Here is a 13,713-nt window from a genome sequence, read left to right as displayed (position 1 = left end):
CTCCAGCCACAGCTGTTATCCAGGCCAACTCTGTAGACCCCGCCCCTATCCGCGCCCCACATTTCCAATCCGCCCACTCTGGTTTACTATTGGATACCTCTGTGAGCTTCTGGTGCTGGTTGGCTGGCGTGGCGATCAGTTAGAGTGAAAGCCTTGATAACCCGTCTCCGAGCTTCGAGGGGTCGGGCTTCGGTGCGGCGCGGCTAGGGGCTTCAGGTAAAACGACGGCTTTCCAAACCCGGATCCAGGGGAAACCAAGAGGACGCGTTAGAACAGGCGGGACACACTGAATCCACTGTCTCTGCGGGCTTCGCACGCTGCGACAGGGTGGGCGCCGTGTCCTGGGACCAACCGTGACCCCTGTGATACTGGGAGCTCAGGTGGGTGCAGAGCTGAGTGGGGAGGAGAGGACTCTGAATGCTGGAGGTCACCGTCCAGGATCCAACTGGGAGAGCTTGTGCGCCCCCTAGCACTCCAGCCATCAAAGGGACCCTTCTCCAGAGTTGGCTTGGGGGTCCAGGACCAGTCCTCTCCCCTGGGTTTGATGCAGGGGGTGGAAGAAACGGGAGAAGCGGAAATAGTGTTGGGGGGAGGCACTGACGGCCTCCGGACCTGCAGACAATGGGCAGCGGATGGAAACCGCCCAGCGGCTTTTCCTGTAGGAAACTGCCTTATCTTTTGTGAAGTTGATCTGGTTGTGTGTGTTTGGGTGTGTAGAGGAGGGGGGCTGTAGGGGAGGGGAGTGGGTAGGGAGGGAGAATGACCGGGTCACCTCCTGTCCTACTGTCATCTATCCCCTCGTCATAGGACTGAGAATCCCACCCCAACATTACAGGGTGCCACCAGCCATGATCTCAGATGGAAGATGCTCCCTCTCCTGATCAGTGATGCCACTGTGTACCCTACCCCTCAGGTTTCATGATCACAGCTCTATGTACTGAAATAGTCCCAGGGGCAGGAGTGGGGGCGTGTGGTTTCAGTTAGTTTAGCAGGCCCCACTCTAGTGAGGCAGAAGCTTGTGGAGCAGCGCAGGAGTGGCTTACCCAGTCACCTTCCCCACTCAAGCAGGTACCTAGACAGGGACTGGATTGACAAGTGTAGGCTGGGAGAGTTACACATGGCCTTCACTGCCTATCCCTTCAAAAAGAAAGAAAGAAAGAAAAAAAAAAGCCTATAATCCCAGATACTCAGGAGGCTGAAGCAGGAGGAAGCTGACTGAGGCAGGAGATTCATCTGTTCAAAGCCGGCTTGGGCTAGAGTGAGTTCAAGGTCAGCCTGGGCCATTAAGGTAGACCTATCTCACAATTAAAATAGCCCAGTGGTAGAGTGCTTACCTAATGTCTGAGGCTCTAGGTTTCATCCCCAGTTAAGTGGCTTGGGGGATGTAGCTCACTTGGTAAAGTACTTGACTAGCTTGCAGGAAGCCCTGGTTTGATTTCCATCACCACATAAACCTGGCCTGGTGTTGCACATCTGTCATCCTAGCACTTGGGAGGCAGAAGTTCAACATTGTCCTTGGCTACATAGCAAGTCTGAGGCCAGCCGGGGATACATGAGACCTTGTCTGTCATAAAAACTACAAACAAACAAAAAATCCAACCCCCACCCAGGGAGAGAGAGAAATTTAAAAAGAAAATAATAGCAGACACCCACCTATGACTCAGCACAAACTCTGGGTTTAGCTTTTCCATCTGGCATAGGTCTTAGGAATAAACCACAGCTGCTTTCTTTGTACCAGAGCCTTGAACTTGGGTATGACCAGGCCAGGAAGGCGTTAACATTGAGTCAAACTAACTTTGTGAAAAGTGGTACCCACCCCTAAAGCTCTCATCCAGGATTTCCTAAAATCCAGTTTTTCCCTGGCAGTTTCCTGAAAACAAGTCCTGAGAGGCACTGGCTGTCCTCTGAGATCACTCATTGGCCTGTTGGCTAGCCCTTTGCAGCTGGTGTAAGGGGACAGGAAACAGCTGCTTGGGGACTGCAAAGAGATCCTGCCTGGCCCTTGGTTGGGGAAGGAGGTGTCAGACTCGGGCTTGATAGAAGTGGGGAGTGGCAAGGGTCTGCCCAGCAGTGGAGACATTGATGCATTAGGTGCAAGTGGATGGCCATCAGAAATGCAGGAGGTTGGAAAAGGTGACTGAGAGGATGGTTAGGCCAGGGGGCAGTGGGTCAGGGGAGGATGTATTGAATCTGGCTGTTGGAAGGCTAGATAGGCACTGGTGGCAGCCACAGGTGTGTGTGGGCACTGCTGGCAAGGGGTCCCCAGAAGATAGGCTGAGTGTAATCTAAAAGGTTCTCCCAAGGCAATGGATTAATTGCCCTGTGCCCTACTTTCCCCATCTGTAAGATGAGAATGATAATCTCTGCAATGCAGAGGTATATGGGTATTGGGGTTACATTTAATAGGACAGAGCATACTGTAGTACACACTCACTTCAAGCTTCTTTCTGCTCCCTGAACTGTTTCCATGTAAGTTCTCCAAAGTCCCACCTTTCTTTTCTTATCCTTTATTTATTTGTAGTGTTCCAGGGAATTGAACCCAGGTCCTCCAACTCAGAGCTTCCTGCATGCTGGACAAATACTCTATCAACTTTGCTACATCCCCAGCCCAGTGTTTAATATTCTACTTCCCCTCCTCCTTTCCTCTTTCTCTTTTTAAAAAATATTTTTATTTATTTATTTGACAGAGAGAAAAGGGTGTGGGAGAGAAAGAGAATGGGTACGCCAGGGCCTCCAGCCACTGCAAACGAACTCCAGACACATGCACAACCTTGTGTATCTGGCTAACGTGTGTCCTGAGGAATCAAATCTCAGTCCTTTGGCTTTGCAGGCAAATGCCCTAACCGCTAAGCCATACCTCCAGCCCTTTTTGTTTTGTTTTCAAGGTAGTGTCTTTCTAGTGCAGGCAGATCTGGAATGCACTATGCAGTTTCAAGGTGGCCTCAAACTCACAGCAAGTGCTAGGATTAAAGGCATATGCCACCACAACCAGCCCTACCTCCTTTCACTTCTTCTTTCTCCTTCCCTCCTCCTCTGGTGCTGGGGATTGAACCCAAAGCTTGTGCATGCTAGAAAACTGAGCTACCACTGAGCCAAATTCCTAGTCCTAGACTCTCACTTTCTTAGAGCTTCTGTTCTGTCTATTGAAGTCACTCTATATGCATACCTCATGGATAGCCATAACTCTGGCTACTTGTAGTAGTCTTACAAGCTAAGAACAGAGCTCTGGGTCACTCCCCTAGGGGCATTTCAGAGAGACAGATTATTTGTTGGTTGCAACTTTGGTATCTATCCAGCTCCAGTCTCCACATCATTCCTAAAAAGGGTCAAGCAAATGACTGTAGTAAAAGTTCTGATGAACAAATATATCTTCTTTGCATTTCTCTAAAGAAAAAAAAAAATCAAGCGCTCTGTGTTACTGGGGAGTGAATTTAAGCCCTTGAGATAGGCAAGCTATCACTCAACTCCAGCCCTGATTTTACTAGTTTGACATGGTGTAAATTGCCTAAACTGCTTTGAACTTGTGATATTCTTAAGCTCCACCCCCTCCAGCCCCTAGTAGCTGGGATTGTAGGCCTGGAGTGGTTTGTTTTCTTATCTTCTTCTGCTTGATGCCTTTCCTGCACCCCCTGTCGAGGCCTGCAACCTAAGAGCCCTACATTCATTCAACCCAAAATTTTAGCCAGGTATATTGAAGCTCATTTATAATCCCACTATTTGGGTGGTTGAGGAAGGAGGACCATGATCTATTTCCAGGTCAGCTTTTGCTACTGAGCAAGACTCTGTCTCAACCTACCAAACCACCACCTAAGGTCTGTGATGTAGCTCAGTGGAGAGCATTTGATCCCAGAAGTTCAAGACAGAAGGTCTGGATCTGCATCCTTACTTCTTGGTGGGGGGTAGGGGGTTGTTTCTTTTTCAGGGTGTATCAGGTGACTGGTGAGTCCGTAAAACATGGCCAAATTTGCCCTGAATCAGTGCCTACCCGGTGAGTATGCAAAATGAGGTGGATGTGTGTTCTGTATTATGTGCAGTAGTATGTGTGCAAAGCCCAGTATTTTTTTTTTTTTTTTGAAGTAGGGTCTTGCTGTAGCCAAGGTTAACCTGACTATGTAGTCTTGGGCTGGCTTTGAACTCACAATGATCCTCCTATCTCTGCCTCCTCAGTGCTGGGATTAAAGGCGTGCACCACCATGCCCGGATCCAGTAGTTCTTTTAACACAGTGGTCACAGGTCTTTTTCAAAAGTCCATTAGCCAATGTCATGATCCTGCTTAAAACTCACCCATGGCACCCTACATAAATAATACCATGACTCTATGGTAGCTCATGAGATTCCCTCAGTGTGGCTTCCACCTATCGCTCCAGCTCCTTTCTCTTCCCCAACCCTTCCCTTTCTTCATTCTCCTGGGGGCACCTGGTTTCCACTGTGTGATTACTCTGTAGCTAACCCTACCACCCCTACTCGCAAGGTCTTTGCATGGCCTTCTTTTCTTCTTGGACTCTGTCCTTGCTTCTTCCTTAATATGGACTCAACCTTTAAGACCCCTGCATGCGGGAAACCTTTCCTGGTAGGGGAGCCAAAGTTGTTTTCCCATAGCAACTCTCTATTTCACTATGCTATGATCATTATTGCCTTAATAGATATTTGGAATGATTGTGGCTATTTATGGCTTACAAGAGGGCACTGCTGTTTCCCCATGGTTTAAAAAAGTGTTTGGCATTTAGGTGCTCAATAAACACATGATCAAGTGACTATTTGGGTGTAGATATGCCTGGGAGCCTCAGTGTACGGCAACAGCAACGGTTAGAGGTGCAGGATGGGGCCATGTGGGACGCCTATTTTGTTCATTTTCTTTGGGGACTCCTTGGCTTGATTATCTCTCTGCCCATGTTTCCTCATCATGTCTCAGACTTGGGCAATCCTCCCCTGTGCCCTTGCTCCGCCGGGAATGTACGCAGCCCGACCTCCCCCTACTCAGTAGAGACACCTTATGGCTTCCACCTGGACCTGGACTTTCTCAAATACGTAGAGGAACTGGAGCGTGGTTCTGTCTCGAGCCGAGTCTCGGGCACCCAGCTCGCGCGACATCCGCGCGCATCCCGGATGGGCCTCCCGGGCGCGCGCAGCCCAGGTATATGGACATCCAGCGAGTCCCTGGTCAGTGACGACGGCGGAGCTTCCGGAGCACTCTCCCCCGGAGTGACCCCAGGACTCATGCCGCCGCTGTCGCCGCGCGCATTCTTGCACAATCCGCGAGTGGAGCACACGCTCCTGGAGACCAGCCGACGACTAGAGCAGGCACAGGCGCGCGGGGGCGCACACAGCCCGCGTGGGTCCGGCCGAAGCAGCCCCGCCCTTGCCTCTCCGGGTCGCGGGCAATTGCAGCTGGTACGCGAGCAGATGGCGGTGGCTCTGAAACGTCTGCGGGTACTCGAGGACCAGGCGCGCGCGCTGCCGGAGCTGCAAGAGCAAGTGCGCGCGCTGCGCGCCGAGAAGGCGCGACTACTGGCAGGGCGAGCGCCAGCGGAGCGGGACCGGGAGGTCGAGGCGCCCCCGGACAAGCTTGCACAGCTGCGGAGGCTAACAGAGCGTCTGGCCGGTTCTGAGCGCGGCGTCCGTTCTAGGGCCAGCCCCCAGGGTGACTGTCTTGAAGCGTTGGCCGCGAGGCGTTGTGAGGGCCAGCCCCTGGTCCTCGACCGAGCATCCCGGACCCCCGCTGGGAACCTCCAGACCCAGGAGGTAGGCACCCACACGGTACCTGAGACTCGAGAAGTGCATGTCCAGGTAGTGATAGAGACACGGGAGGCTGGCGTGGAGGCGGTCCCCAAGACCGTTGAGGAGGACTCGTGGGTGACAGAAGAGCAGCTGGGGCTGCCCGAGGCCTCGGACCGCGAGCTGGAGCTACTACACGCCAGCCTGGAGCATCAGCGCGCGGTGACCGAACTCCTGCGGGGCAGGCTGCGGGAGCTGGAGGAGACTGCTGAGACAAGGGCGGCGGTCGCGCACGAGGCCGCCACCCAGACCGTGTGGGGTTGTGTTGAGAAGACCACGCAGACCGAACCTCCAGCGGAGGCTTCCCAGAATTTACAGAACCCGTCCATATTCACAGGTGGAGACCAGGCCGTGGCGGCCGCAGGTAAGTCGCGTCCCGACCGCTTGCTGTAGGCTGAGGAATCCAAACTCAGTGACCTCATGTAATTTCCTGGCAGGCATAAAACTTAAATCCATTATGAAGAAGCGAGATGGTACACCTTGTGCGCAACCCAAGAGCCTGCAGTTCGTTGGGGTTCTCAACGGAGAGTGAGCATTCCCCCCCCTCCCCCAGCATCTGCGGGGTTTGTGCAGCATTTCCTCATCTGTTGAATGGGGACTTGCCACCCCCATCTCACAGCACTCTGGACTAAGTAAGCGACGGGGGCGGGAGGTTCACCAAGGATTTCCACCGTGCCCCCAGGTATGAGAGCTCCTCCAGTGAAGATGCCAGCGACAGCGAACATGAGGACACCCTCAAAACCCCCAGGAATAGCCCTTCTGGCGGAGGATCCGATTCTGGAACACCTGAACCTCCCAACGACAGGGACCCTGGGGTCGGGGATCCTGAGCGAGAGGCAGAGCTGCAGTCCGAGACAGAGGGGAGGTGAGCATCCGCTGGAGTCCGGGCGGCTGTCCACACTCCTGGTGGCTTGCTGCTCCGCAACTTGAGCTTCCTTTGGCATCCCGGACAGGTGCGAACTGAGCCCGCGTTTGAGGGAGGCGTGCTTTGCGCTGCTTCAGCAGCTGAAGCGGCCTCGCGGAGTTGCCAGAGACGGCGTGAGTGTGCAGAACGCCCTTCCCCAGGAATCGCTAGTCCTGATGCAGACATAACCTTCCCTGACCTCTTAAGGAAGCGCGCTGGGTTTCCTAGACTAATCACCAGAAACCTCCCTTGACCCTACGGTCGCCAGAGGGATCCTCACCCTAGTCTTTCCCCAAAGGGACCCACCCTCAGTCCCACTCCTGGACCCCAGCTGCAGGCTCTTGGGTTGCGCGCAAGGTGTACCATCTCTCTTCTTCATGATGCATTTAAGTTTTATGCCTGCCAGGAAATCACATGAGGGCACTCATTGCCACACCCACTCCAAGTACTCTTGGTCTTACTCTCTGAAAAGGGTGTAGCCACAGCCCTCCACGTAGGTTTGCATGAACCCCCTCCTCGGATAAACAGTGGTCTTCCCTGCCCTGATACCCAAAGTCTCTCCTCAGGGGTGTCCCCAAACCCTTTCTCTGCCTTACTGTGTTGCATCCTTGAAAAGTTATTTTTTGTCTTTGTCTGGGCAGAGTGCAGCACGCATTGTGGCCCAGGAGTGGTTTCGAGTGTCCAGTCACCGGCGCTCACAAGCTGAGCAAGTGGCTGGGGTACTGAGAGGGGTGAGGAGCCTGGGATGTGAGCTGCTGACACACGTGGTGAACCTGGCTGACAGCAATGGGAACACAGCCCTGCATTATAGCGTATCACATGAGAACCTAGCCATCTCCAGCCTGCTACTAGATACGGGTCAGAGCCAAAGACTGATGGATGGGAATCATGGGCAGTAGAGTGGAGGGCTAGGACAGGGGAAAGCAGGAAAGTGCTGGTCAGCAGATCTTCCTCAAGTTACATAATGTTTCTGAGACAAGGTCTCACATCGAGTTCAGTGATCCTTTTACCTCAGCCTTACCTTCCCAGTGCTGATTTAAAGGCATTCACCAGGATGTCTGAAGTCTTTTTTTTGGGGGGGGGGGAGGGGTTTGAGGTAGGGTCTCACTTTGGCCCAGGCTGACCTGGAATTCACTATGGAGTCTCAGGGTGACCTTGAACTCCTACCTCTGCCTCCCCAGGGCTGGGATTCAAGGTGCCCAGCTGCTTTTAATTTTTTTTTAAACTTATTTACTTGAGAGAAAATAGGTGTGCCAGGTCATCTAGTCAATGCAAATAAACTTATGCACCTGGCTTACATGGGTACTGGGGAATTGAACCCGGGTTCTTAGGCTTTCCAGGTGCCTTAACCGCTAAACCATCTCTCCACCCTTTAATATTTACTTGATAGAGGAGAGTGGGAACACAATCCAGTGAGCATGCACACTAGGGCCTGTTGCTGCTGCAAATGAACGCAAGCCTGCACCATTTTGTGCATCCGGCTTTATAAAGCTTATAAGCAAGCGCCTTTAATTGCTGAGCCATCTCCCCAGCCTTGTCTTGCCCTTCTTGAGAAAGCCCTTGGCTATCCTGTAACTGTCAGTGCAAACCAGGCTGGTCTCCAAGTTGTGATCCTCCTGAAAGCTGGCAAAGGCATAAGCCCAGTGCTTTTAGGCCTCTTGACCCCACTACACCCTCAACTGACCTCCCACTTTGTCCCTAGAAGGCATACTCAGCTCTGGAATTAGAGCTCTACTTAGCTTCACTTTGCTCATCTGCAAATGCAAAGCATGCCTTCCTCTCCAGCCTCTGATTCTACAGGCCTGGTGCTGAGCTTCTGAACCACTATGCCCACCTACCCTTTAAGAGAGGCACCCACTGGTGAGGGCTCGGACCTCCTCTCTCCCAGGCTGGGGCACTGTCCCCTGCAGCAGATATACAATTACCAATTTCATTATCCTTTGTTGGTCCTTCAACCTTGTCTTGGCCTACTCCACTCCCTTGATCTGACACCAGCCTTACACTAACAACTGTGATCTCTATGATCTCGTTCCCCATGACCTCCCCCCTTCTTTTTATATTCCAACTTCTTAGCTCACTAGCTCCTATCCCAACCCCAACAATCCTGGGTCTTTATGGGGACAGTTAGCAAATGCTCTTATCCTGTTCCTTATCTCCTAGCTCTTTCTCCTTTGGCTTGTCTCACGATCTTCCTCATGCCTCAAGCTTGTCTCCCCCAGCCTTCCTGATTGCCACCATATATCATGTCGTCTTTGGTTTCACATAGCATGTGTGAATATGCTTTTGCGAGTCATGATAAAAACTGGCTTGGGGCTGGAGATAGCTTAGTGGTTAAGGCACTTGCTTGAGAAGCTCAGGGCCAAGGTTAGATTCCCTAGAACCCACATGAGCCAAATGCACATGGTGGTGCATGTGTCTGCAGTTCATTGGCAGAGACTAGGGGCTCTGGTATGTTCCTTCCTGTCCAAAAAAAAAATCTGGGAGGCAAGTACTATGTAAGCATGAGCTTGGTTACCTTAAATGTAAAATGCTAGGCTTGGTGGCGTGCTTTTTTTTTTTCTCTTCTCAATTTTTAACATTTTCCATGATTATAAAAAATATCCCGCGTGCTGACACACGCCTTTAATCCCAGCACTCAGGAGGCAGAGGTAGGAGGATCTCCGAGAGTTTGAGGCCACCCTGAGACTCCATAGTGAATTCCAGGTCAGCCTGAGCCAGAGTGAGACCCTACCTCGAAAAACCCAAAAGAAAAAAAAATATATCCCATGGTAATACCCTCCCTCCCCCCCTTTCCCCTTTGAAATTCCATTCTCCATCATATCCCCTCCCCATCTCAATCATTCTACTTACATATGTACAATACCAACCTATTAAGTACCCTCCTCCCTTCCTTTTATCTTTTTTTTAACTTCCTGGCCTCTGCTACTGAGGTTTTTCCTTCTCACGCAGAAGCCCAATCATCTACAGCTAGGATGGTGGTGTGCTTTTTTAATCTTAGCACTGGGGGGGGCAGAGACAAGAGGATCCTGAGGGCTAGGCTGACACTTTCTCAAAAATAAGGAGCAACTTTAAGACACTTGATGTTGCCCTCTGGACTTCCACACCAACAAACTATTGGCTGGGGATAAAGCTCCATGGTAGAATGTTTGCCCAGCATGTATGAAGCCAATGCTGCCACCCCCACCCCAAAAGAAATTCGAGACGTGGAGAAAGGTTATCAGCCCTGTTCTTCCCAGGGGTCTGTGAAGTCAACATCCAGAATAGAGCTGGCTACTCAGCACTCATGTTGGCTGCACTCACATCTGTGGGACAGGAGGACATGGCTGTGATCCAGAAACTCTTTACCATGGGTGATGTCAACGCTAAGGCTAGCCAGGTAAATGAATACACCTAATCTGGCTGGATGGTACAGGGGGTGGGCAATCTTTCCTACTTTGGGAGTCAAGTTTTAAGCCCAGGACATCTTTTCCAGAGCCTACCCCAGCTTTGTCTTCTTTTGTTACACAGACAGGACAGACTGCCCTCATGCTAGCCATCAGCCATGGCTGCCAGGACACAGTGGCTGCCCTGTTGGAGTGTGGGGCTGATGTGAATGCACAAGATGCTGATGGGGCCACAGCACTTATGTGTGCCAGTGAGTATGGACGTCTGGATACTGTTCAGTTGCTGCTTTCCCAGCCAGGATGTGACCCTGCCATGCTGGACAATGTAAGCTACTACATGGAATTGGAATGGGAATTTTATGTGCCGCTTTGTGGTCCAGGGACCTTATGTCCTAATGTTTCACAGGAGGGCACCAGTGCCCTGGCCATTGCCCTGGAGGCAGAGCAGGATGAGGTGGCTACTCTGCTGCACACCCATCTAATCTTGAGCCAACTGGGCTCTGAGGTAAGCCTGTCCCCAAGAAACCAAACACCCCATATCTCTTAAGCCCTGCTTGTTAAAAATGGTAGCAACTCCTAGGCCTGCCTCCATAGAGCACTAGAGATGGAGAACCTGCATCTAGATTTTCCCGTTCTGTCTTAGGCTTTAGATCCAGCCAGGGCACTAAGGAGAGGAAACCAACCTGTCTAAGATAACTGAAAAGTGCAACCCAGCTATTATTCCCAGAAGGTTCCTGTCTAAAGGATGGCCTCTGGAGGTAGCGGGAAAGAGATACAGGTTCTCATGTTCTACAACTCCAAGCTGGGTGGCTAGGTTTGTTTACATCCAAGGGTTAGAGCATTAATACATTTTCCTTGCCACTTGTTTGATTCAACTCATCCAAACCGGTCACCAATCTTATACTCACTCCATTGTAGAGATGTGGTAATGGAACTCTTCCAAATCAAATCAAAGGGCAGAGTGGGGATTCACTTGAAAGTCTTATCCTATAGTAATAGGTGTGTCTTCCTACTTGAGGACCAGAGGAACCTCTACTAGGTCAAACATCTTTAAACCTGGAGACAGGGAAATTTGAAAGAGCCCAGCCTTTTGCCTGTAGCAACTTTTCTTTTCTTGAAATAAATATTGGTGTGCCAGGGACTCTTGCTGCCACAGATAAGCTCCAGGTGCATGCACAGGCAAACTGAACCCTCATCAAGTGTTAAAATTTTAAGTGCTCTGGGCCAATTCCCCAGTTCCTTTTCTTTTCTTTAGAGCCAATCATCCTCAGAATCTCCCACAGCCATGCCTAGTAGAGGATGCAGTGACAATGATGGGAATTCCCAGCCCCAGTGAGCTGCCACCAGACCTGAATTATTTGAGATCCTCCTCCATCTCAACCTCCGGATGCCAGCAGAGTCAGATGTCAACGAGGGACTCACCTAAGGCAGGACTTGAAAAATGATATCCACAATGCAAAAACATCTTTTCTAATAAATAATGTTTCTACCACACTTGTCTTTTGTCGGGGGGGGGGGGGGGAGCAGTGGTGGGGACACAAACACATGTTCCCTTTCTTAGGGCAAAGAGCACTCATGTAAAGATTTCTAGAATACAAAGGGACAGTGATCAATAGGAGCCACTAAGCAAAAGGCCAACAAAAGCTAGGTATAGTGGCACCAGCATTAAAGTTCAAGGCCTGCCTGGGCTATGAGAGAAATCTTAAAGACAAGAATCAAGTTAACAATACAAATGCTTTATTTGACATTGCAGGTCATCTTGAGGGCCAAATGGTGGATCCAGGACACTGTAAACAGATCCAAAGCATTCTTAGATACAGACAGAATCCACCGTGTAACCCTCAAAACTGGCAGATTCTCTCTCACCACCCCTTAAGTTCTCTCAATACTTACCAACATATTCAGCGCAATCTCCGAGCCTCTCTCTCTGACTCCAAAAGGGTGAGCACATCCCCTTCACGCACAGGGCCTTTCACATTGCGGATGATGGAGCGGCTTGTGTCATCCATAAATTCCACACGCACCTACACAGGCCCACCATGCAGTCAGTTAGATAGGTTAAGACCAATGGGATGGGATGGAAAGCTGCTGGTATTCAGAGAACATATAGAGGTCTCAGTGTGGTATCTCATGCCCACAATCCCAACATTAGGTATGTATAAACAATTAACAGTTTAAGGCCAGCAAGAGCCAAATGAGAACTGGTCTAAAACACAGGGCTGGGGGGATAGCTCAGTGGCTAAAGGTGCTTGCTCGCAAAGCCTGCTGACCCATGTTCAATTCTCCAGAATCCATGTAAAGCCAGATGCACAAAATGGCCCATGAATCTGGTGTTGACATTTGCAGTTGTACGTGGCCCTGGCAGTTTATACTTTAAAATTAAAAACAAAACAAAACAAAAAAAAGCTGGGCGTGGCAGCACACACCTTTAATCTTGGCACTCAAGAAATCAACTTGCCTTCAGTCACAGCACTTGGAAGGCAGAGTTAAGTGGACTGCCATGAGTTTGACGACACCCTAAGACTACACAGTGAATTCCAGGTCAGCCTGGGCTAGAGGAAGACCCTACCTCAAATAACAAAACAAAAAAAGATAAGCTGCAGGGTTTGAATTCAGCTGGCAAAGTCTTGCTGAAGGCTGGGAGACCCTGGATTAAAGGCATACTGTTTTCAAATTTGGCACAGAAGTACAGCTCCCCCACCTCGATGGACTTCGGGGTGTATGTCCCTGTACCTCTTTTCTCTCTTCCCAATGTGGACACACTTAATGCATCATTTTCTGGTTTTCACTGTCAATTTAGACTTAGTGATCCAACTACCTCAGCCTCCAAGTGCTGGGATTAAAGGCGTGGGCTACCACGCCCGGGTAATTTGGACTTTTTTTTTTCCTTCTATTTATTTACAAGGAAAGAGAAAGAATACGAGAGGATGAGAATAGGTATCTCAGGGCTTCCAACCACTGCAAACGAACTTCAGTAGCATGCGACACCTCGTGTATCTGCCTTTACATGAGTACTGAGGTATCGAACCCAGGTTATCTGGCTTTGAAGGCAAGCGCCTTAAGCGCTGAGCCATCTCTCCAACCCTAATTTAGGCTTTCCAATTGGCTGAGTTTGGTTAGGGCTGCCAGGGCACAGGCTCTGACTCTAACTTTGGTGACAACACTAATGTATACCCCAGCCTCTTTCAAAGTAGATTTTTTATTTTGAAAGTACTGGCATCGAACTCGTGATCGTCCTGCCACAGCCTCCCCAACCACATGGGATGCCAGACGTACGCTACCAGGCTCGGTTATCAATTAAGGGTCTTCATAAGAGCTCGGACCCCAGGAAGACTAGAAGGTATCCCAACGCGCTCACCTGCGTGCACTGTCCCTGCGAGCCGGTTCTGCCCAGCACCTTGGTAACCTGCAGTAAAGAAAGTTACAGTAAGCCTTAACCCGCCGGGCTTTCCTTCCCCTGCCTCTTTTCCCGCGGCGCCTAAAAGCGAGCCGTCAGCTCACCCGGGCGAGCTTGATGGGCTGCACGCGACTCGTGTCCATGATGGCGGCACTGCAGGTTGCGGCGGCGATCTGGCGAAAAGGTGTTACGTGGACCGGGGAACGCTTTTATGTGACGCTTGGTTCCCACTCTCGCGAGACCATGCGTGCGCC

General features: G+C 50.8%; 2 protein-coding genes and 1 long non-coding RNA gene across 5 annotated transcripts in view; 1 reads left to right on the top strand and 2 right to left on the bottom strand.

Annotated features, from left to right (window-relative positions):
* LOC123460801 overlaps nucleotides 1-1,765 on the bottom strand; it is a 32,662-nt gene extending 30,897 nt beyond the window's left edge. The window contains exon 1 of the long non-coding RNA XR_006637203.1: nucleotides 1,654-1,765. This is a non-coding gene — a long non-coding RNA (uncharacterized LOC123460801). The remainder of the gene's footprint in view (nucleotides 1-1,653) is intronic.
* Nucleotides 158-11,554, top strand: Kank3 (KN motif and ankyrin repeat domains 3). Of its 3 annotated transcripts, XM_045150242.1 has the most exons (11): nucleotides 158-380; nucleotides 3,904-3,988; nucleotides 4,913-6,139; nucleotides 6,213-6,303; nucleotides 6,458-6,640; nucleotides 6,729-6,813; nucleotides 7,321-7,537; nucleotides 9,916-10,055; nucleotides 10,187-10,387; nucleotides 10,469-10,567; nucleotides 11,318-11,554. In XM_045150242.1, exons 2-11 carry the CDS (start codon nucleotides 3,955-3,957, stop codon nucleotides 11,396-11,398), a joined length of 2,358 nt encoding a protein of 785 aa, XP_045006177.1. In that variant the 5' UTR covers nucleotides 158-380; nucleotides 3,904-3,954; the 3' UTR covers nucleotides 11,399-11,554. The 3 variants fall into 3 exon arrangements, with proteins under 3 accessions (XP_045006177.1, XP_045006178.1, XP_045006179.1); XM_045150243.1 differs by lacking the exon at nucleotides 3,904-3,988; XM_045150244.1 differs by lacking the exons at nucleotides 158-380; nucleotides 3,904-3,988 and adding an exon at nucleotides 3,757-3,866.
* A 223-nt stretch (nucleotides 11,555-11,777) lies between these two features.
* On the bottom strand, nucleotides 11,778-13,710 carry Rps28 (ribosomal protein S28). Its single transcript, XM_004672199.2, has 4 exons — nucleotides 13,564-13,710; nucleotides 13,421-13,468; nucleotides 11,956-12,086; nucleotides 11,778-11,849 (listed from the first exon to the last, which is right to left on the bottom strand). The coding sequence occupies exons 1-3, from the start codon at nucleotides 13,600-13,602 to the stop codon at nucleotides 11,964-11,966; spliced, it is 210 nt and encodes a 69-aa protein (XP_004672256.1). The 5' UTR covers nucleotides 13,603-13,710; the 3' UTR covers nucleotides 11,778-11,849; nucleotides 11,956-11,963.
* Nucleotides 13,711-13,713: the final 3 nt, after the last annotated feature.

The sequence above is a fragment of the Jaculus jaculus genome, chromosome 5 (genome assembly GCF_020740685.1).
Source record: "Jaculus jaculus isolate mJacJac1 chromosome 5, mJacJac1.mat.Y.cur, whole genome shotgun sequence".
NCBI lineage: Eukaryota > Metazoa > Chordata > Mammalia > Rodentia > Dipodidae > Jaculus > Jaculus jaculus.
Note: the sequence above shows the minus strand (reverse complement) of the source record. Positions and strands in the feature narration are given on the sequence as shown.

What these genes read in the sequence shown, in the direction of transcription:
- Kank3 (XM_045150242.1), top strand. Translation starts at nt 3,955, where the DNA reads ATGGCCAAATTTGCCCTGAATCAGTGCCTACCCG. An exon ending in CAGTCCGAGACAGAGGGGAG is followed by an intron (nt 6,641 to 6,728) that starts GTGAGCATCCGC and finishes CATCCCGGACAG; the next exon opens with GTGCGAACTGAGCCCGCGTT. An exon ending in TCAACGCTAAGGCTAGCCAG is followed by an intron (nt 10,056 to 10,186) that starts GTAAATGAATAC and finishes TTTGTTACACAG; the next exon opens with ACAGGACAGACTGCCCTCAT.
- Rps28 (XM_004672199.2), bottom strand. Translation starts at nt 13,602, where the DNA reads ATGGACACGAGTCGCGTGCAGCCCATCAAGCTCGCCCGG. An exon ending in AGCCCATCAAGCTCGCCCGG is followed by an intron (nt 13,469 to 13,563) that starts GTGAGCTGACGG and finishes TCTTTACTGCAG; the next exon opens with GTTACCAAGGTGCTGGGCAG. An exon ending in CGCAGGGACAGTGCACGCAG is followed by an intron (nt 12,087 to 13,420) that starts GTGAGCGCGTTG and finishes GGGCCTGTGTAG; the next exon opens with GTGCGTGTGGAATTTATGGA.